The sequence below is a fragment of the Acanthochromis polyacanthus genome, chromosome 15, assembly GCF_021347895.1.
Source record: "Acanthochromis polyacanthus isolate Apoly-LR-REF ecotype Palm Island chromosome 15, KAUST_Apoly_ChrSc, whole genome shotgun sequence".
NCBI lineage: Eukaryota > Metazoa > Chordata > Actinopteri > Pomacentridae > Acanthochromis > Acanthochromis polyacanthus.
The window spans coordinates 26,076,392-26,096,595 of NC_067127.1; the positions used below are offsets into that span (position 1 = coordinate 26,076,392).

A 20,204-nucleotide genomic window follows, 5' to 3' on the forward strand; every position below is an offset into this window, starting at 1 on the left:
TTTACATGTCGGAGTGAAAAATTCCATTAAATAAACTGAAAGTTCTACCTTATAGGCAGGTGTCCTTAATACAATTTTTTTTCTCCGGTGAAGTTGTATCAAGATGGAAGTCAAAAGAGTTGAGATATCTGCTCTCCTTCATGCTGGCCACAACAAGTCTGACAGAGCCAAGCAGCTGAACATCAGCCGGATGACCGTCCACAGAGTCACGGAGAGGCTCAAGAATGGTGAAGATCTTTCAGTGATCTTTCAAGAATGGTGAAGACCTGAAAGATCTTCACCATTCTTTAGCTTCTCCACGACTCTGTGGACGGTCATCTGGCTGATGTTCAGCACAAAGGAGAGCAGATATCTCAACTCTTTTGACTTCCATCATGATACAACTTCACCGGAGAACAAAATTTGTATTAAGGACACCTGCCTATAAGGTAGAACTTTCAGTTTATTTAATGGAATTTTTCACTCCGACATGTAAACGTCTCTAAAGATCATGAAACCGAGTGTAACAGAACTTTTGCAAAGCCTGGTATATATATATATATATATATATATATATATATGTACATATATACATATATACTTAAAAGCAATTAAATGCATAGTCACTCTATTCAATACGCCCAAGTGTTTTGCAACCACCTTGTTTGGTCCAGTATGACCAGTGGCATAAGGCCAATACATTCTTTCGACATATATGTGGATATGTGTATGTGATGCAAATTTCATCATCCATCCAAATATGCAAGGGTAATAACAGTGGCAGGCTGGTGAAAACAGTGGAGCTTTTAGTCGTTTGAGACCATAAGGTAGCTTTCTTTTAAAACTGAATAATGCACTTCTGTGTGTCCATGCTAATGTTACTGCATATCTTACTGTGTGCAGTTGATGAAATCGTTATGTTTACTGCTTTTCCTGCTTCCCCCAAGGGGCCAAATATGAAAGCAAGTGTCTTTACAGAAACATTCAGAAATGAACAACAATTCAGATGACCAAATTGCATGGTTTTGTTGTAATACCTCTATGCGACACTTGAATTCCAGAACAAATCACAAGCTGGGCCCTTTGTTTCAACCCTTGTATCACATGAAATGACTACCTGGGGAATGCGTACATATATCACTTGTGTCTGGCGGAAAAGTTGTGCTACTTTACAAAAATAAAGTAACACAACACTTTTACTTGAAGTTTTTTTTTTTTTGTATAAAATTTGGACTGGGGTTTTGACTAAGGCTGGCATTGATTCTTAGCCTCGATTACAGCTTCAAAGCAGATATTTGTGTTTTTGTCCTTGAAACTCTTTCACAGTTTTGTGCATTCATGGTTTTGACCAAACTTGAATGTTTGACCTATCATGTTTGGCCATAGAATGACTGACCAAGCCAAAGGTCTTTCACATCTTTCAGTTTTTCTGTCATTTAAAAAACAAAGCCAACCCAGAAGTTAAACGGGTATAATATGACACTAGTGTAAACAGATAAGCTTTTTGAAATGGTTTTATTGATGGGTGGAATTACTCACTGCTAACAGTACCTTTAGAGACACAAAGGCTTTTTAAAGAGAGTTCAGACTGAGCTCTTGTCAAGCATTACTACCACCATGATGAAGGTCAAGGGTTGTTTTTCTCCATTGACGTGAGCGTGCATACACTGCTACACCCCCTCATGCAAACCTCTACATCTCTTTATTTTGCTTACATTTTTCTTTTCTCTATTTTGCCACACTCTTCAAAGACCTTGTGGTAACACTCCACACATTATTGCTGCCTTACTCAAAAGCAGCGTTTCCGTTCTTTTCTCATGAATAGCTGTTGCTGGTGAACCACACACCTCTAGCAAACAAACTGAAGGCAGAGTCTCTGAGCTGCCAAAAAGCAGAGAGAAAGGTTGTGTGTTCTAGTCAGGGCACGACTACTTTATCTTGTCAAGGTTTGCATTGTTGCAATGTAAAATTGATATATAGAGAGAAAAAAAATTAACTCTCACTGTAATGTTCTAAAATAAAGTAATAAAAAACAAAGTAATAAAAGAAAAAATAAAAAGAAACACAGAGAAACATCATACATTACTTTTAATGTAATACACTGTGCATTATTATTCAATAGCTTTAAGACGAAGACCACTCATGCCATGAATTTGTACCTTCGGTATTGCATGGAAGATAATGGTTGAGTGGTTTAAGAGATGCATCAATTTGTTCTCTTTGAAATCATGGCATTTCACTGAAATGACACTTTGTTAAAGGCTTTTCTGCAGATTGAGAAGCTATTGGCTCCAAATCTGAGCAGTGTGAATAAGATTTATGAGTGTCATTTTTTTTTATAAGATTCAAAAGTCATAATAAGAAAATCTAATGAAAAAAACAGAGAAAGAGGATAATAGCACTGAAGCTAAAAGATGCTAACTACATACTCAAAAAAGAAAGTGTAAATGTATCAGAAATTGAAAATGATAGTGATTTACATTGTTAGAATACAAAGGTGCAAAAAAGATGAGAATTTTGATCACTTATAAGATAAGATAAGATAATCCTTTATTACTCCCCGTGTCCGGGGAAATTTCCCATGTTACAGCAGCATACATCATACAGTAGAGCCAACAATAAGCAACAATAAACAACAATATAATGATAATCATAATAACAATCACAATACGTTCAGGAGTGTAGGATGGAAAAAGTGGCTTATGAAATAATGTGAAGTATAAGAAGACTCAAATAGCACAAGAACTGTACAGATTATGTGTAAAGGATGATGTGATAGAGTTCAGTTTTGTGTTAACATCAGCCAGTGATGCTGATGTTATAAAGTGTTATTGCAGATGGATTGAATGACTTGCGACAGCGCTCCTTCTTGCAGGTTAGGTGTCTCAGTCTACTGCTGAAAAAGCTACTTTGAGACTCCACAGTGTCATGCAGTAGGTGAGAGGGATTGTCCATGATGGATGTGAGCTTTGCCAACATCCTCCTCTCACCCACCTCCTCTTTGGAGTCCAGGGAACAGTCCAGCACAGAACCGGCCCTCCTGACCGTTCTGTTCAGTCTCTTCCTGTGCCTTTCAGAGCTCCCTGCTCCCCAGCAGACCACTGCATAGAAAATATCAGACGCTACCACAGAGTCATAGAATGTCCAGAGCAGAGTCCTGCACACTCCAAAGGACCTCATTCTCCTCAGCAGGTGGAGACGACTTTGGCCCTTCTTGTACAGGACCTCTGTGTTGTGTGACCAGTCCAGTTTGTTGTTGAGGTGAACACCCAGGTATTTGTAAGAGTCCATTATCTCAATGTCCATACCCTGGATGTTCACTAGTGCAGTCTGATGTGTCCTCCTCCTGCGGAAGTTGATGGTCATCTCTTTCGTCTTACTGGCGTTGAGCTGCAGATGGTTTCGCTCACACCAGTCGACAAAGTCAGAGATGACTGTCCTGTACTCCAGCTTGTCCCCATTCGACGCACACTCAACAATGGCTGTATCATGGAGGTGACAGCTCCCAGAGTTGTAGTGGAAGTCCGATGTGTACAGGATAAAGAGAAAGGGAGAGAGCACTGTCCCCTGTGGGGCCCCCATGCTGCTGACCACTACATCAGAAACACAGTCCTGAAGCCTCACCTACTGTGGCCTGTTGGTGAGGTAGTCGATGATCCAGGCAGCCAGGTGACAGTCTACTCCCGCTCCCTCAAGCTTCACCCTGAGCAGAGAAGGCTGGATTGTGTTGAAAGCACTGGAAAAGTCAAAGAACATGACCCTCCAGTGCTGCCGGTGTCCTCCAGGTGAGTCAGCGATCTGTGCAGCAGGTAGACAACTGCGTCATCCACTCCAATGTTCGGTTGGTAAGCGAACTGCAGTGGATCCAGATTAGGGCTCACCAGGGGGCGTAGGTTCCTGAGGATGATCCTCTCCATCGTCTTCATCAGATGAGAAGTGAGGGCCACAGGTCTGAAGTGGTTTGGCTCCCTGTTGTTCCTGGTCTTTGAGACAGGAACCAGGCAGGAAGTCTTCCACAACACAGGAACCCTCTCCAGACTCAGGCTGAGTTTGAAGAAGGAGCAGCACCTGACAGAGCTGGTCTGCACAGTCTCTGAGGAGTCTGGAGCCTATTCCATCAGGACCTGCAGCTTTCCTGGTCTTGATCTTTTTAAATTCTATTTTAAATATATGTTAGACCCTCCAGAATAATCCCAGCAAAACAGCGCATAGTTCCCGCAAGAATCTCACATTTCCATGAAAAAAAAAGAGAAATATGCGGGTCCCGCTTGATTTCACAATTTCCACATAAAATGAGAAAACTATAACCAATATAAATGGAGTTGTGAGTGAGTTTTTATGTGACGCCCGGCCTGACGTCATCAGTTCGCGCATTCACACACACACTAGAAGCACAAGCTGATGCGGAACGCGGCGCTCAGAGACGAAAAACAAGAATGCCGAATGCTCAAAGATCACATTTACCTACGAATATTTCAGCCAGAGACCGGGCAAAACAGTACCCAGATTTACTGCACGAAAGCAGGGGGAAACTTTTTTGCACCCCGTGCAACATCGTTCTGGAGCACCGAAGAAAATCAACCGTGTTGCAGGTAATTTACTCTACCTCAAAGTATAACTAAGCAGAAAGAATGTTTTATTTCTGAGAAATTTCTGATTGAGGAATGTTTAAGTCATGCTTAACCTGATAATAAATGAAACATTGGCAGCACTTACTGTGATGTATCTTGCATGTAGTATGTCTGTTTGTCTTTATATTGCTCTTTTTCATTCAGTGGTAGCCTAGTAACAGGATGTAGGAGAAGAATCACCTTTTTTCCCAGTTCTTAGATGTTTCGCATCTTTTTGCATATTTCACAACTATTTGCATACTTTGCAACTTTCCGCAATTTCCCCGCATAAAATGGCATAAAAACCCCGCATATTTATTCGCATAATCAAGGATTTTAGCCCGCGGACATAAGGATTTTAGCCCGCGGACATAAGGATTTTTGCCCGCGTTTTTCTGGAGGGTCTAATATGTAATGAATTTGCATTGACTGCTATATGATAATGTTATATGAACTTCCAGGTTGCAATAGATATCAGGAGCATCATGATCACCATCATATCTTCATAATGGGCACATTGAAAGAGTTCCTCAAACAGTTCTTAATATTCAGGAAAAGGTAATGTGCCGTAAGAGCAGCCAATTATGTCAAAGTAGCCTTAGCTTTCTAAATTCATTGCTGTTTTCATTAAACATACTCTGAACTTGTCAGTGGCTGATGTTACAGTAGTAAACAGATGTGCCTCCAGATATTGAAGTTGACTGAAGGGGAAGCTAAACCTTCTTTTATTGATTTGTATTGACAATAGAAATCCTGGAATGGAGTTAGAGTGTTGATAGCTTCTCTAGCTATCTCTCTTTATTGATAGCTCAAGTAATACAATGACAGGCTTACTTGTGTGAGGTCTTGTGTATTTGCTTAGGCAATCATTTTTTAATGCTGCTGTTTTGTAATGGGTGCAGTCTTCTGTACTGCTTTTTAATCTGTTCACTTGTATCAGATGAAGAAAGAAGATAATGATAAGATAAAGGTAAAAGAATACAAGACGAGAAGAGTTTTAGAGTTTGTTCATATTTAATATTTTAACAACTAAATCTTTTGTTTACGTCATATGTTTAAAGATTATTAACTCTTTGACTCTTGGTGTATTTTCAGGGTAATTTCACTGCTATTACTTTCAAATTATTTTTAATCCTAGCTATAGATAGTGAATCTATTTTTTCAAAACAGTCAATGTTAAGTCAAAGATGTTAGGATAAATCTTGTAAAAACTATTATATCAAAGGGGAAAAAAACATGAAATGTTGCAGTGGAGATAAAGTGGGATACTGTATGATTTAAAAAATAGGGAAAACAGTATACTTTGTGCCAAACAGAGAACTGCCATTATTTTGTCGAACAAAAATTTGATGTAATGTGCTATACCTGCAAAGTGTTTGCTCTGCTATGTGCAAACATGTAACCAGCATAATTAAAAAGGGCCAATTCTTGTGATTCAATAAGAATGTATTTAGATCTATGTAATGATGAGTTCATGAGTAATTCAAACTGGATGCAGAGTTGTATACAACTATTCAATTCAAAATATTTTTTTCTTGTTGACTCTGTCTCACAGACAAGCAACTGTAAGTGTTGGAAAGGTCAAGTTATGTGGTTTTCTTTGATATGTACAACACCTCGCGGCAATAAATACATTGAGAGTAATTAGACTGAGAAGAAATCTAGACACAAAGTGGTAGGGTTCATTACGCTTAGAGTCCCTGATTAAGCTTTAAAGCTGGTGGAGGTGTTACATGGCACCCTCTGGTCCCTGGCAGCCATCACCTCAACGACTTTAACGACATGCTTTGGTCAGAAACATGAAAGACATATAAAACTGTATTTGTTCCCAAGAAAATTCCAGCACCTTTAAGCTAGGGACATTATCGTGTGGTTTCTAGTGCTCTTTAGAACACAGTTATGTTAATGAGGTGGAATTCAGTTCAGTCTCTCACTGCTCTTAAGTGTTACTGAAATGCTACTAGGTCTAAGTAAGCTTTCTGATATGCAACCTATATGTAAAACTGTCATCATATTTACCATTTCAGTGGCTTCCACTGATATGCTAACTGCAAAGGCTATGTTGTTAAATGTGTTAGATGCTGTATGTCTTCTGATTACATCTCGCTTCCACTGTATTTCTCTGCATATCTAACTGTTTTGTACTGCTTTTATTTGTTTGCAAATGTGTTCTCATGAAAAAGGTTCATGCACTTTGAAATATTTTATGCTTCATCTCCAAAGAAGTTCTTTTTTGTAGCAGTGCATATGAGCTTTCTGAATTGTGTTACTGTTGCACAATATCCCTGAGCTTCTGAAGGCCCGAGTCAACACACTGCAAGGCCTCAAATAATTTGCTTCTCATTTTCCACCAATTATGTACTGTTAAAAAACCTGGGAAGACTAAAAGACATACAGAAACACACACAAACACTAATTTGTCATTTTTGGTTTGAAAAAATAAAAATAAATAATACTCTGCTGTTTTTGTGTTTGGATTGGGGGGTTCTGAATAGTCACTGGGAAGTGACTGGGAAGTCAGGCTTGAATGATGTTTTCTTATTAAGTTTACAATAAATTCTCAGTAGGCACACATCAATTCCTAAATCACTTAAAAAGTTTAATCCAGCAGTGTTTTTAGGAGACCTTGTCATGTCAGGCTCAACAATCGATGATTTCCCCCTGGCATTAACAGCTGATCAATACTATTGATCGACCAAGTAGGAATACTTCAGCAGATCATTCACTTGCATATTTTTCTATGTTTGACATGGTGAGCTACTGTCCATACTAGATGAGGTTTTGGCATGACAAGGTCATAACCTAATAATTTCCTTATTCAATATTAAATATTAAAGAATAATTATCCAAAGGCTTCAATTTCCTTTCATCATTTATATTTGTATGAGACTTAAAATAAAAATACTTTAAACATAACTGCCCATTAAGATTAAACAGTGGCATCACATGGAAGCATTACATTTTACTCATATGCTGTTTCATTGGTGTACTGTCTTTCTCTGTGGAATCCTTGCAAAAGTTTATCTCTTTAGCTGTCAATGTGTAAGAATTTTATTCTTTTGCACTTAATTTTTTAAAAAGATACAACAGACATGCAATTCCAGATTTCTGATAAATTAAAACCATGTAGAATTAACACTTAATGAGCAATGCAAAAGATATGATGTGCGATGAATTATCACAGATTTTTCTATATTAACTGAGTAGGATACACAGTTTTCCCAGCAGATATTCAGATCTCAATGTTCACCGATGCTATGTGAAGCTTTATAAGTGCCTCACATACTCTACCCATGTACCATCTATGGTGAAGAAAGCCTGAAGGTCCAGCGGCCGTATAACAGGTGGTCAAATTATGAAGTCTTAATATAACTAAAGGGAACTACCAAAGTTCGGAGATGTTTTTCTTGATCTCAGCCAGGTGGAAAAATAAATAGTCTGTCATCGAAAGATTTATAGCCTAGTAGATGAATTGCCTTTGAAATTTGGTTGAGTGTGCATAACACAGAAAAAAATTAAAAAATTAAATCTAATGAATAACTGATTTTGAAAAGTTCCATCTTTGCTGCAAGTGTTGGACATTTCTCCACCTTCAACATTTGAACATGAAGAAAACAATAACAGTAATTCTAAATCAACCATTGATTAACATTACCTAAATGTATGGTCATCCATGGTCCAGTTCACTCACATGCTCATTGTTGTAGCTGTTGTCAGGGGTCAGTATGAACTCTCCAAATGGTCTGTGGCTACACAGGTCCAAACTCAACAAGCTGTGAGGCACTGTGTCTTCTGACAAGTTTCTATCAGAGAAAGCATTAAGGGTTTCAGAAGTTTGTGCTACAGTAACACAACTGACTTCTGACAACTTCACTGAGAATTATTTGACTTAAGTATATTTTTGAGATACATTCAAAAGATTTAGTGTTGAGTACAGGAAGACTGAAGAGTGGAAGCACTGAAGAAGAATAAGTGGCATCAAGTTGCCTTGTCAGCACATCAATTAATTTAACAGTGAAGTAAACCTCACAACAGTCTATGGCCTTCATCTAATACCAGTGATGTAAAAACATCAAATAAGGATGCCCATATTTTACATGCCCATTACACTTTGTCATGTCATGCCATTCGATATTGCTGTTGGAGTTAAATCAGCAGATACATATACAGTCAGATGAAATATGCCCAAACTAAGTGAGACAAGCTTTTCATCTGCTGGCAGCATGTTGCTGGTGTCAGGGATGTTGGCTGTGATCCAGGAGCACGGCAGGCATCTCAGGTCCACAGACGGCCTCCCACAAGACGACCAATAAATCACCAGCTCTGACCTTTGCTGGCATCAGGGACCTTAGTGCCTCCAAATGCTAGAGACTAGAGCAAGATTGAGACTTAGAGAAGAAGTGATGAACTGCAGATGGCCACACACACACACACACACACACACACACACACACACACACACACACACACACACACACACACACACACACACACACACACACACACACACACACACACACACACACGTGCGTGCACGCACCGTCTGGTGTCACTCACCTCTCCAGCTAGCTATCTGTCTCTTTCTGTGACTTGTGTTGTGTGTTGGGTTTGCTGAAATATTTTTCAGGTCGACACTATTGAGCGTTATAATATGGTGCTTCTGAGAAAAATTTGATTGCTTCAAAAGTAATACACGTCAAGCTCATTTTCAAATTGAGTGTATCACTAATTTGTCACCCAAGATAAAGTATGCAGAACATTTTATGTTTCATTTGATCTAATTCAATGTTGAAAGATGAAAATATGTGAAATAGTGTGAACATTAGCCTAAATGACAGTATGGTCTCTGTGGCAGATGAGTCGCACATTTTCGCCATAAGGTTGGTGGAGACTACATAATGGTCTCCAGCCAATCATAGCTTCTAGTCTGTCACAATGTGCGTGATGTCATCGAGAAGGAGGAGCCAGAGTGATTTCTGAAAAAATAAATCAGAATCAATGTTAACTGTCCTGCACTTGGGGAAGAAAGAAAATAAAAACAGAATGACCCCTGGTCAGTGTCATCAAACCTGAGTTTGTGTCCGTGTAGTGATTCATATAATTTTCTTTATGATATTTTATTTCATTTGTTTTTGTGGACAATGTGCACCTTCATTTATGTCCCTTGTTGAATAGAGGATAGAGATAAAAGCATACTTTTCTTTTTCTGCAGTTATAGCTATAACTTCAAAACACAACTTAATATTACATGAGGAAAACAAGCACAAGCAGTGAAAATAACTACTGTTACCAGTACGCAATTCATTCATCACATGCAGGGGTAGGGTAAAGGTAAATACATTGGTGTATATGTTGACCTCTTTTAGATGTTCATTTCTTTTTGAGTTGTGCTTTATCTATGTTTCTCTCCTAAAATAATTTAAACCTCCGGGTAGAACACAAACTGTAATCACAGGCCTCTAACAGAGTGCTGTCGCCTCTTATATATCTGCAAAGAAAGATTGGGTGCAAAGGTTTTTTGTCAAGCTAGTTATTTGTGGTTCAAATTGTTTTTAGGAAAGCATTTCTGATATAGCTGGATATTTCCACATGTTTCTACACCTGCTGTTCATTAGTCTTTTTTACGCATTCTTGAGGACTTAGGGCTAAATGTGCCCTCCCACTGTCCATAATGCATTTCTAATGAAAGCGATTTTATACACAAATATACATTTTGGTCCAATTTTGACACACTTTTCCACATCCCTAAATGTTCTCTGAAGTATGAAATGTATTTATTTCTATCAGTGTGCCTCTATCTGGCTCCGCTGGCTTTCCTCCCTCTCCCTTCAATGGTAGAAGGTTTCCATATGTGAGCCGTCGTGCCCTATTGGATGCATACTGTCAGGCGGGCGTGTTGTGCCCAGCATGGAGCCTGGCTGGGCAAGATGGAAGGTGGGCAAGTCAGCCACGCCACACGGCTGGTGGCCATATTAACTCTTGTGTTTCTGTGTATGTGTGTGTGTGTAGGGAGGGAATGGTTGTTGCTCTGGTGTTCCTCCATACGTTAGCTGTCTAAACACTCCCCCTTTTTGCTCAGCACACGCACATTAGACCCCCTACGGTGCTGCAGAGTGTAGATATTCATTCTGCCAGTAAAAGAGGGGGGACCACAAAGGGCCGAGGGAATCAGTTGAGGCTGGAGAACTCAAAGTGGACTGGCAAGAATGTTGAGGCTATTTAAATACACTGTGTATGGTTTACATGTTAAGTGTTTCCCCTGTTTTTCTATATCAAGAGCATCACAGTGCTACCTGAAGTATCATTGTTTTCTTTTCATATCCTGTATTATTGTGTATTGTCATTGTGGTCGACAGATTTTCTAAATTTGCATCTATGCAATAATGAACAAAAACAAGTGGAGAAAAGAAGAAGAGCATCAGGTAAGTGGGAGAAAAATATATAGCGCAATATTGCTGACCTCATTATTTGGCGAGGTTTAGCCCCTCTAGGTTCCTTCTTACCTGCTTTGATGTTCAGGCTAATGGTGAATGATTAATCACAGACTGTGGCTTTACACGCACTGATCCTGGTCAGGCAATGTTAAAACAGAGACTCAAGCACAACTTGGTGATTTTCCACAGTGGGGTAGTTCTTACTGACAGATCAGGAACTTTTGGGCTGAGGCCTGCAGCACTGAATTTTGGTCAAGTACACGCAGTGTTTTTTCACACCAGGTATTTTTAGACGTCACTCTTTTCATAGGTAATACTAATCTGCTTAATATTTCAAAGGCATTGACCCTGCTGTGCAAATGAAAATCAGTATTTGCTGGAACTTCTTTTAAAGCTGGGAAATCTCCTGGATATGATTTTTTTTTTTAAATGTATGGACCCGAAATTCCTGATACAATCCCAGCTACTAACAGTGTGACACCAATGGCAGAGTGTGCTGCAACACCCACATGCATGTATGCTTCCATGTGCACCCTCATGTCCGTGTCACTCAAGACTTTAAGAACTCAACAGGGAATCTTTACATCAAAATTAAAAAATAAGCAAATACTGGAATACACACAACTATATGGTGTTGTCAGTTCCTGCTGTGCTGAGCTTCAGTGTGGGGAGTGACAGTCAGTTTGTATTGTACATCAGTGCTATGTGTATTACCAGAAACAATATGAGGGACAGACTTGTCACTTAAAGAGTCCTGGATAGATATCTCCCAGAGCATTCTGTCATTACAAGGGATGGCGATTGTATGACACTTGTCCTGTCACTAAAGCCAATCATCTGCTTTGTTACAGCCGCAGCAGGAAGCATCTAACCAATTGTGCCGTTGCACTTCAGTATTGAGAAACTATGCACATGTACATCGGGTACGGAAAGTATTCAGACCCCTTGAAATTTTTCACTCTCTCTGTCATTGCAGCCATTTGCCAAAATCAAAAAAGTTCATTTTATTTCTCATTAATGTACACTCAGCACCCCATCTTGACAGAAAAAAACAGAAATGTAGAAATTTTTGCAAATTTATTAAAAAAGAAAAACGTACCCACTGTATATGTTTTCATCTTGGGGCAAAAATAATGAACTTTTTTAAAGCGTCTAAAATAAAAATCAGTTTAAAGTGATTATTCTATACACACAGTTTAGATGTCTCAGGAATTATTGATATTGTAGTTATGGCTCTCTCTCCATAACTGCTTGTGAACATTACTAAGATGGCTGTCAAGTGGCAAGACTTGCATATTAGGCTTGCGATGCTGATACATGATATATTCTATTTTTGCATTTCACTATTCTATTCTACATGAATTAACTGATTGAAATAAAATGGTAACTAAAAGAAAATTTCTATGTCACATATATTTGATGATGCTCATGAATATGAATTACAATTATACTGTGGACCTCCATTGTGAGTTCAGTTTGAACTCCAAAGAATATGAATTTCAACATTGGAGTACAGATTAAGAATGGTACAAGTCATATCAATGTACCTTCATTTTATAAAAATGTGTGTCAAAAAACACATTTTAAATTTCAAGAAGTACTCCTTTCATTATCTAATTCTGTTTTACTTTTTTGTACATGTGGTTATGTATTTTACATTAACATTTCACTTCCTACACATATCTGAGGTGGAAGAGTATCGTTAGGTACATTTACTATAACAGTTTCCGGTTATTAAAGCAATAGCTGATGATTTAAATTTTACCTTTCCACTCCTGTCAACATTAATCATGTTTACTTTGTGTGTCACACATTTCATTCACAATTTTAAGTCTAAGACATCATGGCTATAAAAAAAGCCCATGTCTTTCTGGTAATTACCCCTAGTAGAGTGATCTAAATGGTTTCTCCCAGATGACAGCTTGTATTTACAGGAAATTCGATACGACACGAACACTGAATCACTGTTGGCAGAACTGTCTATCCACTGCTCATTAGGTGTAACCTCCATTTCTAATCAATGCACACACGTAGGCTGTGATGGCTGAATAAATAAGGTGAAACCTACTATTAGGTATTTTAAGATCTAGTCCCACTTTCATTAAAGTAATTATAACACGAGATTTCCTGTCGCTCCAAGTGCTATTTCCAGATTTTGTTCAAGTAACGAGTGAATAAAATGATGCTGATAATCTACTTGTATCCTATACCTTTACTTCCAAAAATAAAAATAAAAAAATCTGTTAACTGTAAGTACTGACCTTTCCTTTACACCATGCACAGGACAGATCTGTCAACATGGCATCTGAAAATAAAACAAGACAGAGAGAGAAATCAGAAAATGATGTTAATGCCACATGGAGGCTTTGGAGCAATGACTCATGAGTGACTCCCCAACAACGATATTAACCAGCTGTCACCATGGTGCTGACCTTTACCGTGGCCCAGGGTGACCAGCGGTTTAGCGTCAACGTAAACTTGACCCCTGACATTTCCATGGCTCAGTGCCACTGTAGGCTCTGTTGGGAGGCAAATGGGGATAGCAATCAAGAGCAATGGATGTGACATGGTGTCTCTCTCTCTCTCTCTCTCTCTCTCTCTCTCTCTCTCTCTCTCTCTCTCTCTCTCTCTCTCTCTCTCTCTCTCTCTCTCTCTCTCTCTCTCTGTGTGTGTGTGTGTGTTTCAATCAATATTGGAACTGAGGAAGCAGTGATCACGATGATAATTCTTATGATAGTCATATACATACATATTTTGAAATTCCAAACCCAGTTAATAGTAGCTGTTGATGGTTTAGATAGTGACAATAGATACAATAAATACGCCAGATATAGCCCAAGGTTCATTTCCATCCGTTGTCCCAATCATCAATTAACCTCAGCATGCTTTTGGACTGTGAGAGGAAGCTGGAGTACCCAGAGAAACCCAGACATGCACAGGGAGAACATGCAAACTCCATGCAGAAAGATCTCATCCCGGGACGCAAACCTGGGCTCCTCTAGCTGCAAGGCGACAGTGGTAACAACTGAACCACTGTGTAGCCCACAATTAGAACAATTTGACCGAAAAAGCTTGATCACATTAGAATGCAGTCAATAATAATGATGATTCTGATTCAAAGCATAACTCTGATGATAAAAACAAAGACTGTGGCAGGTGAATTCAATTTAATTCTAATGATAATCATCATCATGAGAGTAAGAAAATGGTGAACTGACTGTGGTGGTTGAGATGATGTTGAGAATCATTAGTAGAAACTTTTAGCTGTTCTCATGAAAATCACAAGAGACAAGAATGAGAATTAGGATATCTTCAGTGATTCTTTTGCTGCTGTGAATCATATAATTGCAAGTGAGGATTGGGATGAGTTTCAGGATGATGATGATGGTGTTGATCATGGTGTGTTTGCTGATAATATTCATGACGATGTGTTTATGATGATGGCCACTGGACGAATAATCAGTACAAGAATTCAAATTCAATTGAATAATTCTGGTTAAAGTGATGATTTATTGACTGAGACTGAATCAGACAAAGATGTCCACAATGAAAATCATGCTGTTGATAATTGTGATGGTGCTGACTACAGCTTAAATAAAAAAATATAGTGTGTCCCTGATGACATTAAAATGGCTGAACAAAGACATTCTTACGTAGACAATGGCACTATGACAGTGAATAATAGAGGGGACAGATATGTCATGAGCTCTCCCCCAATGAAGACCTACAAAGTAAAGATGAGACGACAGTGAAGACTGTAAGATAAAGCGGCCATACAAGCAAAGGGAAAGCGAGCGAGCTAAGTCAGAAAGGACAGAGAGAGGAAGAACATGAGGTATAAAGACGGTCAGAAAAGGAAAATGGAAGCGATAGTGGGCCCAGGGATGGAGATAAAAGCTGTATTACATGAAATTAATGGCGGTCTTCACAAGCAGTACATGAATCACAGTCCTCTCCTACAGTGTGTAGCGAGAGAGAGAGCAAGACAGAGGCAGACAAAGGAGAACAGAGCTACCGGCTCACTAACTGCAACTTCAAAGGTCTTTCCACTTAACCAAACTACATAACACCCCTGACAAAGTGACAGAAGAAGAAGAAGAAGGGCAGGAGTGAGTAAAAAATAAAATAATACAATATATAAAACAGCAATAAACAGAAGAGGGGACTAAGTTATTTACCATATCAGTTTCATTCAAATAGAATTTTTCTGAATAGCTGCTTTGCTTGAGTATGGAAAAAACATTGATATGGTGCATTCTCAACATGCAAAATGCAAAATGCTGCTATGTGCTAAATGTACATGACCATTAAAACCACTTTCTTATTTGTTAGGTTCAGTTCATGTCAACTTTCAATTCATCATTACAGCCACTTTTTCCAGTTGACTTAATAACCTAATGCTGTAAGGTCATGGGCCCTGTCAAACTGAATGGAGACAAATGATGTCTCTGTAAAACAACATTATTGTATGAACTTTAACACATATTCAGTAGGTATGCTAGCAATTTTAAAATGCAAATTATTATTTCTCTTGAGGTATCAAATAATGTCGAACTGATGATAGTGATATGCACTAGTGACAGACAATTAATCTGCAGCAAAAAGAAAACTGTTTGATAGAATGATCTATATCCTTGCATTTTCTTCTGTTTATCCAGTGTTGAGTCACAGTGGCAGCAGGCTTAGCAGGGCCTTCCAGACTTCCCTGTCCTTAATGTTTTCCAGCTCTTTCAAAGAGATCCCAAGGTGTTCTTAGATCAGATGGGATCTGTAATCCCAATCAGATTCATGGACCACCTTGCACAACTGGCAACGTCGCAACTCTACTCCAGGCTCCCTCCAGATATCTGAGCTTGGTAGGTGCAGGGTTGTAATGTAAACTGACTGGCACATTAAGAGTTTCATTTTTGACTCTACACACCCCATCAACATCTGCAAATCTTCCTAGCTGGAGGCAGCAGTCATAGAATTATGACAACCCTGTTTCCCAAAACCACCTCCACCTAGGCAATGTTTTATTGGCGGCCTGTAAACTTCAAATGCCCATACTTCAGGTGTCCATGGTCCACATACCAGCTTTAGTAAGCACCCCAGGCCATCACTACCAAATATACTCTCAGTGCATGGCAATGGCTTCAGATTTATTTTGCAATTCATCAATGAGATTTTGATTAAAGCCTCCTGACTTCAGGGACAGAACCTGTGACATCCCATTTTACCTCAGCTCTCTATGGCATCATATTTCTCAGTCAGCCAAACAGAAACACTTGAGCACATGCTAAGATTTTGACATATTGAAGTGACCAGAACTGCATTACATATAGTTACTGCCTGCTGCTTAGAAGGAGTCCCACTTGAGGCATAAACATTATATTTATGTACGTATAGCAAAGGGGAAACAGGCTTTCCACAGCAACACACTTACACCTCAAATCCCCCCACATTATGTGCCGCTCATAAAGATCCCCGTCCACCCCACCCTACACACACACACACACACACACACACACACACACACAGACCTCAAATACTATGCCTTGTTCTCGAGTCTGTTCGGGCCTGTTCTTCTGTGAATAAATCTCTGTAATTTGAAAGTGACAAGGAGGAGATTTATGAAAGTATAAGTGCCCGTTTCTGGTGGAATTTATAGTGCAGAGCAAGGGATATGCAGATGAGAGTGCAAAGGGTGTTGTAGGTACGGGCAGATGTGTTTGCATGTATGTATGTGTGTGTGTGTGTGTGTGTGTGCGTGTGTGCGTGTGTACGTGTGTGGTATGACAAAGGGGCCTACAGCACTTCTTAATCTTTCAAGCATTATTATACATGCCTGGTGGTGGCCAAGCTGCAGCAGTGTAGAGGTTAGAGAAAGGGGCTTGTGGGATCGGTGCAGTCCAACACGATCAGGGTGCAGATACTGAATGACAAATGGTCTTTTTCCTCAACACGACCAATAGGGAGACCCCACAGCGATGAGCTGCTCACATGGTCAAAAGCAATGGTCATAAAATCAAACACAGAAAACCACAAAATTCAATTTTATTTTATTTTTTATAGACATTTCATCACTGAAAATGAAGAGATTTGTGTAGGTAGTGATCAGATGTGACAGGTTAGTGTTTGCATGTCCACATATTTTAGACTTAGAAATCTGCTGGTGTGATGCACTCAAAATGTATGATCACATTTGTGTTTATCTGTATTATTCAGCACTTTATTTTGTTAATATTAAGGAAACAAACATTCCAGTAGTGAGATGAAACACTTACAGTAGTTAATTTCAGATTTATGGTGGTTAAAATTCTCAGTTCATTAGGAAGAGGCAGAGTGGAACCAATGTGCTTAGGTGTTGTTCTGACCAGGTTCCTTTAGGTGTGGGTTTCTGACCATCTCCTCAGAGTAAATTTAAGAAGATAAATGATCGGTTCGTGTCTTTATTCCTGTGAACCTTTTACCTGTGTTTTCTAGGTCAGTACACTTTGAAAATCTCACAAAATCACAATGAAAGGTTAAATGTGTAATGCGAGTGAGATGTGTTTTGGGATTGTGTTTTGGCGTTCTTTAATAAGTTAATTAGCAGAGATCACCTGCGTCTTGGCAATGTGCTGCACCATTTTACAATACAGCAGCTGCGCTCCATATTTGCTTGCTTATGTTTCTGTGGCTTCCTGCCAGAGGTGGGTAGAGTAGCCAAAATCTGTACTCAAGTAAGAGTAACTTTATTTCAAAATTATATCACTCAAGTAAAATTGAAAAGTAGTCATTCAAAAAATTTCTCAAGTAAAAGTAAAAAAGTATTTGGTGAAAAGACTACTCACATACTGAGTAATTGCTTAATTGTAATGTCCGATTTATTTATTTATTTTGAAATGTGTGATCAGATAAACAAAAGTGTAAAATAATGTACAAATTCTGGTATTTCCAAATAATAAAATTTTAAAAAAGCAAAAAGAAGTAACATCTTTAAAAAATGACAAGTTAAGTCACAAGAAACACAAAATTCCAATACAAAAAATACAATGTAAATAAATATTTGTCATTGCTTCGGTTTTATTCATTCCATCTGCGTAATATGCAGCAGCAGTGTATGCCATCACATAATCATTAATACATGTATTTCAGTTATGCTATACAAACTTTTATCAGGCAAGAGTTCTGTTTTTCTCAGATTTTCAAATAATGGCAGATTATGCCCACATATAGTCTTTCTGAAGCTGTGGTCTTCCTGTTGGGCTACACACACTGTAATCTGGGTGAAAGACACTCTGATCGACACAGGATTTATTTCTTTATGGTCAATATCAAAATATTTAATTTCAGCTTCCAACACCACAGTTGAGGAAAACAGAATATCATGAGGACTCCAGTTTGAAAGAAAGCTTTTTGTACCACACAGACCATAGTACAGGACACAGGAAGGATGACCCAGTGTTAGCATGCTAACAGGCAAATAGTTAAAGACACTTTTTACTTGAAACTGCTGTATTTACTCTCTGTTTATTTAATATGAAAAATGACTGAACTGAAATATAAATGACCCATTGTACACATATGTCAAAGCAACATCCTGTGTTACTATTGTGGAGCATGATCCATAAAAAATAACTTCCCCCTCTCAGAAAAATGCTACGGATGCCATCAAATACTGAGTCTGATTTGCTATTTAGGCCTTATTTGCCTTCGCTATAGTCAAATTCATATTATCACGGGTTTTACCAGAAATCGGACATCAACAGATCTCTTACATTAATCTTTTATATAATGTTTTCTGAGAGGGTTTCCAGACAACATGTTGTACTGTTTTCCAAAAGCCTGTTCCATGAAAAGTGACCAAGTTTTAAGGGCTACTGACCCAGAGCTATGTTTGGTACAGTCTGAGCATTCAGAGAAAGTCTTGTGACTCTCATTGATCCAAACACATGACAAGTGTAATGGTGTGGCTTACAATTCATAGACAGTTGAGACTTGATTGTGGCCATTTAGGTTTTAAATCTTGATAAGGAATAATTTTAGAATGACTCCTAAATAATAAATTACAGTGCATTTTGTCAAGCTCAAGCAAATGTTGAACAGGAAATTTGAAAAATGTTTGCTGTCCTGTTACACAAAATGACCATTATGTATTTGTTAGTGATGAGGTGATATAGTTGTTGACTACTGTCAATAACTCAAGAATCTTGGCCTCTTTCTGTGAATACTTTCTGCGAATTTGGATCAAGAACTCCAAGCAATTGCATTTTCAGGAGACTCCCCATATGTTTTTTATGTAATTCTAAATGAGGTATAAGCTAGGTTTTTATTAATCTGACTCACTGGATGTAGATTGTGGGTGGCTTCCACAATCCTAGTCGAGCCTGTCCTCAAACCAAAAACGACCACATAGGTCGTCTGTACACGCCCGTATTACGACCCAGTGTTATGTTTTGACTATGCGAACTCTGGCGGTTGAGTAAATATCGACACTCTGGAGTCGCAGGTGAAACGTCATCATGAACAAACTTTTATCTAACACTATCCCTGTCCCTATCCCTAACCCTAACCTTAACCATAACCCTAAAAACGTGTTGGGAAAGTGAGAAAAAAGCCGTTTTGCGACGGAAAAGCCGTTTCGCGAATTAAATCCCGTAATGCGTTCGTTTTCCCCGTAGGGGCGCAAACGTTCATACGACCGCATAGGTCGTATTCCGGTGCACGGTGCAAACGACCGATGCGGTCGTATGAATTGGAGGACAGGTTGCATTCTCCGCTTAGTCCCATCCATGACTATAATTGTTTTAAAGAAATCCAAACAAGCAAAGCATTTCTTAGCCCCTAACAAAATGAAGATGTAGTGCAGCCACACTATTATGTACCACAGAATGGGTGGACGAAGCGAGACTAGCTCTCTATATAAGATATAAGCTTTTCTGATCAGCCACAACATTAAAACCACTGCCAGTTAAACTGAATACCATTGACTGTCTCATCCAAATGAAATGTATTGCTTGGAAAAGTCCTGGCATTCATGTGAATGTTATTTTAACACCCAGCTATTAATTACAGCAAAAAAACAACAACAATGAGTTAAGTACATTAACAAATTTAATCGCACCTTTTTCAGTTTTCTCATTTGTGGCACATTGGTGATGAACACTCCAGCCCAGTAGGTGGCGGTAATAAACCTAAAGTTTATCTGCAGCATACG

General features: G+C 38.8%; 1 protein-coding gene across 33 annotated transcripts in view; it reads right to left on the reverse strand.

The window, feature by feature from the left end:
* Positions 1-20,204, reverse strand: part of LOC110961245 (uncharacterized) — a 557,011-nt gene that overhangs the window by 11,206 nt on the left and 525,601 nt on the right. For 29 of the 33 annotated variants that reach the window (XR_007947017.1, XM_051959615.1, XM_051959632.1 and 26 more), the window contains one exon: positions 13,285-13,328. Coding sequence is in view for 3 of the 33 variants with exons in the window: in XM_051959633.1 (XP_051815593.1) it covers positions 13,292-13,328 (37 nt within the window). In the remaining 30 variants the exon portion in view is untranslated. Of the gene's footprint in view, positions 1-9,550; positions 9,566-13,284; positions 13,329-13,455; positions 13,543-20,204 lie in introns of those variants that run through there. The other 4 variants (XR_007947023.1, XM_051959620.1, XR_007947020.1 and 1 more) reach the window with 4 other exon arrangements.